We start from the raw sequence: 5,370 nt of genomic DNA, 5'->3' as shown, positions 1-5,370 counted from the left end.
AAAAAGAAAAGAAAGAAAAAGAAAAATCTCTGTCCGTTTGGTCCTCAATTCTGTGCAGAGGGTAGTGTCCCCTTCTGGTCCCTAAGACCCTGGCCATCAGCAGCATCATAGAGTGACCCCAGTCACCTCTGAGTGCTGGTCAACAGCTCAGAGGCCAACGAATCTGCTTCTGGCGGATGCTGGAGGTCCAGCCGGTGAGATGGTTAGGGTACCGGAGAGCAGCTGAGGGTGGCCTGGGGGACAGGCATGCTGTGGTCTGAGCCTTCCATCTCCCAGCTCTGTGAAGTCACCCCTAGCCCCTGCCACATGGCCCAGCCACCCATATCTGGGGTTAGGGACTAGGCCAGGCTCATTCACTTTTCCCAAGGGAGGCAGCCCGTTTGTCTTTGCAGGCACCTGGATCCTCCCAGGAGGCAAGCTCCTGGGAGCACAGGAGCACAGCCCCCAGTGACGTGGGAAGGAAGCCCCCTCCCCGATGGCTTTGCCTGAGCTCGCCCCCGCGCCCCCACCAGCTCCCCCAGGCTCCGGGGGCTCCGCAGGCAGTCGGATGCGGGAGCTGCTGCTCGGGACTGAAGAGGTTAACGTGCATCTGCCTCCGAATGTTAATGTGTCTAGGTGATGTCAGTGGGAGCCGGGGAAGGAGGGAGTGGGGAGAGAAGCGGGGCTAGGAGGCGGCAGAAGCTGCCAGACCGCCAGCGCCAGCAAGACCCCCTTCCGGACTGCGGGGCTCGTGCTCTGGGACGGGCGGGCGGCGCTGCCGCAGCCTGCGTGGGTGGACGGGCGAGCAGGCGACGGGCAGCGGCAGGATGGACCTAGAAGCCTCGCTGCTGCCCACCGGCCCTAATGCCAGCAACACCTCCGACGGCCCCGATAACCTCACCTTGGCCGGTGAGTAGTGTTGGAGGGGAGTCCTCCCTCCTCTGCGCTGGGGGTGGGGAGTGGGAAGGTTTCACCTCTGCGCTCAGGAACTGCTCAGGAAACTTTATTACAGTTCTAGAGGATCAGACCTGCAGTCTGCTTTGCCCGGAGGGGAAGGGGAGAAGGGGGCGGGGCAGGCAGCGGCAGCAGGGGGCCGGGGAGGAGGAGAATGAGAAGAGCGAAAAGGCACATTGGGAAGTGGCAGGCGATGGGGGCCAGCCCTGAGGGAGACAGGAGGAGATTCACCCGTGAGTTCCAAATGCTTTGCAGATAAAAATTCCAGGCTGGAAAAGCAAGCAAGAGAAGACAGAGGACAGTATGTGAGGAGACAGCTGGGTAGGCTCACTCATTTGCCGGTCCCCCTGTCTTTTTTACTGAAACTGTGGTAGTGGGATCTGAAACATCCTTACTGACCCCTGGGAAAGGCCACGGGAAGGGATAACTCACAGAGCCACGAGAGGATTAACTTCCTGAATGAAGCTTCCTGACATTTCTAGAGCTGAGATGCCCTGAAATTCTAGCTCCGAGGAAGGAAAAAAGAGGAAAGGCTTGGTGGAGAAAAATCTCAAGCGGCTTAGGCTGCAACACACAGCTTTGGTCTCTGCTCACTTGGGAAGCCCAGGCTCAGAAGATACAGACCAAGGAAGTCCCTGATAGGAACCCAAGAGAAGAGAGGGCTGTGGGCCTGATGTGCAAAAACCTCTCTCCACAGGACAGTAGCCCACAGATATGCCTAGGAATCAGCGCACAGCTTCCAACCAGTGATTTCTAAAATGAGATGATCAGGGCTGCAAATAGGAAAACACATGCATGCGCCCATGCATACTCTTGCTCGCCCGCATGCGCGCGCGCGCGCACACACACACACACACACACACACACTTTCATGTCCTTCTGGCTATTTTGATGAGGTTTCCTGGTAAAGCCTAGGGGCCCACAGAATAATTCTCTGCAGACAGCTGTGGTTCTTGAATCTGTGCCTTCTGAGACAATGCAGGAAGCAAAGGACCGGGTCCTTCAACTAACAGGTGGTGAGGGAGAATCTGGTAGGATTAGCCAGGGAACCGGTGGAGGAGGGCAAGGGGACAGGATTAGCAACTGGTGTGGGGAGGGAGAACAGTCGGAAAGGATTCCAGATGAATGGTGAGCCCTGAGTGAAACGGAAAGAAGATAAAGACGTAAGCAAGCACATGATTGCTGGAGGCTAAGCACCCAGTAGGACATTAGCCCTTAGAGAGGAGTCCATGATAAATGGTCACAGTTCACTCCTTTTGTCCCCAGGGTCACCTCCTCGCAGAGGGAGTGTCTCCTACATCAACATCATCATGCCTTCAGTGTTTGGCACCATCTGCCTCCTGGGCATCATCGGGAACTCCACAGTCATCTTCGCGGTGGTGAAGAAGTCCAAACTGCACTGGTGCAGCAACGTGCCCGACATCTTCATCATCAACCTCTCGGTGGTGGACCTCCTCTTTCTCCTGGGCATGCCCTTCATGATCCACCAGCTCATGGGCAATGGAGTCTGGCACTTTGGAGAGACCATGTGCACACTCATCACAGCCATGGACGCCAACAGTCAGTTCACCAGCACCTACATCCTGACCGCCATGGCCATTGATCGCTACCTGGCCACCGTCCACCCTATCTCCTCCACCAAGTTCCGGAAGCCTTCTGTGGCCACCCTGGTGATCTGCCTCCTGTGGGCCCTCTCCTTCATCAGCATCACCCCCGTGTGGCTCTACGCTAGGCTTATCCCCTTCCCAGGGGGCACGGTGGGCTGTGGCATCCGCCTGCCCAACCCAGACACTGACCTGTACTGGTTCACCCTGTACCAGTTCTTCCTGGCCTTCGCCCTGCCCTTTGTGGTCATCACAGCTGCGTATGTGAGGATCCTGCAGCGCATGATGTCTTCCGTAGCTCCCGCCTCTCAGCGCAGCATCCGGCTGCGGACAAAGAGGGTGACTCGTACAGCCATCGCCATCTGCCTGGTCTTCTTTGTGTGCTGGGCCCCCTACTATGTGCTGCAGCTGACCCAGTTGTACATCAGCCGCCCGACACTCACCTTTGTGTACCTGTACAACGCAGCCATCAGCTTGGGCTATGCCAACAGCTGCCTCAATCCCTTTGTGTACATAGTGCTCTGTGAGACATTCCGCAAACGCTTGGTCCTGTCGGTGAAGCCTGCTGCCCAGGGGCGGCTTCGAGCCGTCAGCAATGTCCACACAGCTGATGAGGAGAGGACAGAAAGCAAGGGCACCTGACGCTTCCCCTACAACCCTGGGCACCTCCAAGTCGGGACAGCACGGTGGGCCATGATGGGGAGAGACGCTGAGAAGAACCCAAGACCCCTCTGGGAGAATGCGGGGAGGCTGGGGGGTGAGGGGTTGTTGCAACTAAAAACATTCCACGGGGTCCACAAATTGCCGGGGAGGCTGGCAGCCAGATTTTGGGGGCTTCAAGCATCAGACATCCCCTTGGGAGAGGAGGAAGAGACCTTTGGGTTGAACAGAAACTGAACAAGAAGAAAATTTTCATTCAAATGTTCAGTTGAGCCCTATATCTCTTGGCTCCCCAGTGTCTTTTTCTCAATTGCTGATTTATTTAAAACCTGGGAAGGCCAGGGTGTGAGCAGCGGGGCCCTGGGGAGGTTGGAAAGTGATGTGGCCTCAACGCTCCTTCCCATCTCTCCCTGGTGCGATGGAGGGCAGCCCTTCTCCCAAGCTGGCGGGTGATGAAACGAAGCATGCCATCTCTCTGCGTTCCAGCATCCTGTGTCGATTTGCCTGTATCTCTAGGGGATGCATGTTTATTTTGGGGCGGGGTGGGGTGGGGTGGGGTGGGGCTCTGAGCCCACAGGAGTAGGAGAGCCAGTTATTGAGAATGACAAGACTACCTTAGGTGGGTATGGGCAGAAGTCTTTAAAATTAAGAAAAATGGGGAAGAGCAAGGGGGCTTTTGCAGCTGTGGGGACATTGTTGTCATGAGGCACATTTGTTAATCACCTGATCTGGAGTGAGTGCCCATCAGAGTCCTGCATGTGCAAGGGTCATTCTGATGCCTGGTGTGTTGGCATAATCTTTTTGCTCCAGCCCTTCCTCTCCAAAATAAAAAACGAATAAAGGAAAATCTCCACCCACATCTCTTTGGATGTTCCTGTATAATTGCTTGGGTTTGGGGGTGGGGGTGGGTGGCAGCAAAGGAAAAGAGGGGTCACTTGGCTGCGGCATCTAGACCTTGGTCAGGCTGCATTTTAGAAAGCAGGAAGCAGGGGATCTAAACCCACAGGGAGGGATCCTCTAAACCCACAGGGAGGATTCAGCCACACAAACGGAATTGCTGTGAATTCATTAGATTGCTGCTCAGCTTGGGCTCAGGACTCATCTTCCTGTCTTCTGCTCAGTTGTCATCGGTCCTGGCCCCCGGGGCCCCAAGTCCCACCCGCCACCTCCCCCGCTGAGTCACCAGTCTCAAGGCTGGCTTCTGGGGCAGCCTGAGCCTGCCTCCTGCTGCTGCCAAGATGTGGTGTTGAGCAGGAAGATTACAGACGGGCCGCTGGGCGGCAGCCAAGCCTGCTGCTTCTCAGCTTCTTCTCTGAGAGGAGCTGGGAACCAGGAGTCCGGGGCAAACTGCTGGGCAGATGTGGATGAGATGGTGGCAACACATTGCGAGCTCCCAGCTTGTCCAGACGCATCTTTAAAGCGGGTGCCGCGGCACAGCCTCTTCTTGCTGGGTGTTTTTCACTGCACAGTTGCAGCAGGTATAGGCTGCCTAGCAAACTTCGGGTCCTGGGCAGCTCTTTTTGTCATCGCCATTAGCCGTAGTGTCTCCGGGCTTGCGTTCCACTCCACCTGGGTACCAGGGGGAGCCGAGAAGCTGACAGTTGTCCTTACTCGCTGACAGTGGGGGCTCTAGCTGCCACAGGTAAACTCCCAAGGTATTTCAGATTCACATCCAACAAAAGAAAAAAGATTCTTAGGGGAGCCTTGAGGCAGCTCCTACCCACCAATTCCAGAAAAGGAGGTTTTCCTGCATCTGGTTTGCCTGTGAAAGGCTTCCTGGGGATCTATCCCTCCCGCCCCCCCCAAAAAGGAATCTGGGGGGAGAAATAGGTGAGGTGGCCTCTCCCAGGAAATGCAAGTGACCCAGTCTACAGCTCACTGAGGTAGGCGGGCTGAGGAAGGCCCAGCAAGCCCTGGAGAGGGGACACCCCTTCCTTCAGCTCTCAACCCCTACTGAAAACTGATATTGAAGCAAAGTAGGTTGAAACAGAAAGTGAGTGGGTGGAAATGTAAACAGAAGGGAAGGGAGAGGATGGGGGAGAGTTGGAGAAGAGTTGGAGGAACACGGGCACACAGAGAGGAGGGGGGCAGGGAGATTATAATGGGGGAACCTTCGCCAACACATCCTTCCCCAGCCCAAACCTGCAGGTGACACCGGGTAAGAACAAGCGTG

General features: G+C 56.1%; 1 protein-coding gene across 1 annotated transcript; it reads left to right on the top strand.

Moving 5' to 3' along the window:
- Nucleotides 1–631: 631 nt before the first annotated feature.
- On the top strand, nucleotides 632–3,732 carry MCHR1 (melanin concentrating hormone receptor 1). Its single transcript, XM_025926835.2, has 2 exons — nucleotides 632–888; nucleotides 2,200–3,732. The coding sequence occupies exons 1-2, from the start codon at nucleotides 807–809 to the stop codon at nucleotides 3,177–3,179; spliced, it is 1,062 nt and encodes a 353-aa protein (XP_025782620.1). The 5' UTR covers nucleotides 632–806; the 3' UTR covers nucleotides 3,180–3,732.
- The last annotated feature ends 1,638 nt before the right edge of the window (nucleotides 3,733–5,370 follow it).

Source organism: Puma concolor, chromosome B4 (assembly GCF_028749965.1).
Source record: "Puma concolor isolate L17-30 chromosome B4, mPumCon1.1.hap2, whole genome shotgun sequence".
Classification (NCBI taxonomy): domain Eukaryota; kingdom Metazoa; phylum Chordata; class Mammalia; order Carnivora; family Felidae; genus Puma; species Puma concolor.
Note: the sequence above shows the minus strand (reverse complement) of the source record. Positions and strands in the feature narration are given on the sequence as shown.

What these genes read in the sequence shown, in the direction of transcription:
- MCHR1 (XM_025926835.2), top strand. Translation starts at nt 807, where the DNA reads ATGGACCTAGAAGCCTCGCTGCTGCCCACCGGCCCTAATGCCAGCAAC. An exon ending in CGATAACCTCACCTTGGCCG is followed by an intron (nt 889 to 2,199) that starts GTGAGTAGTGTT and finishes TTTTGTCCCCAG; the next exon opens with GGTCACCTCCTCGCAGAGGG.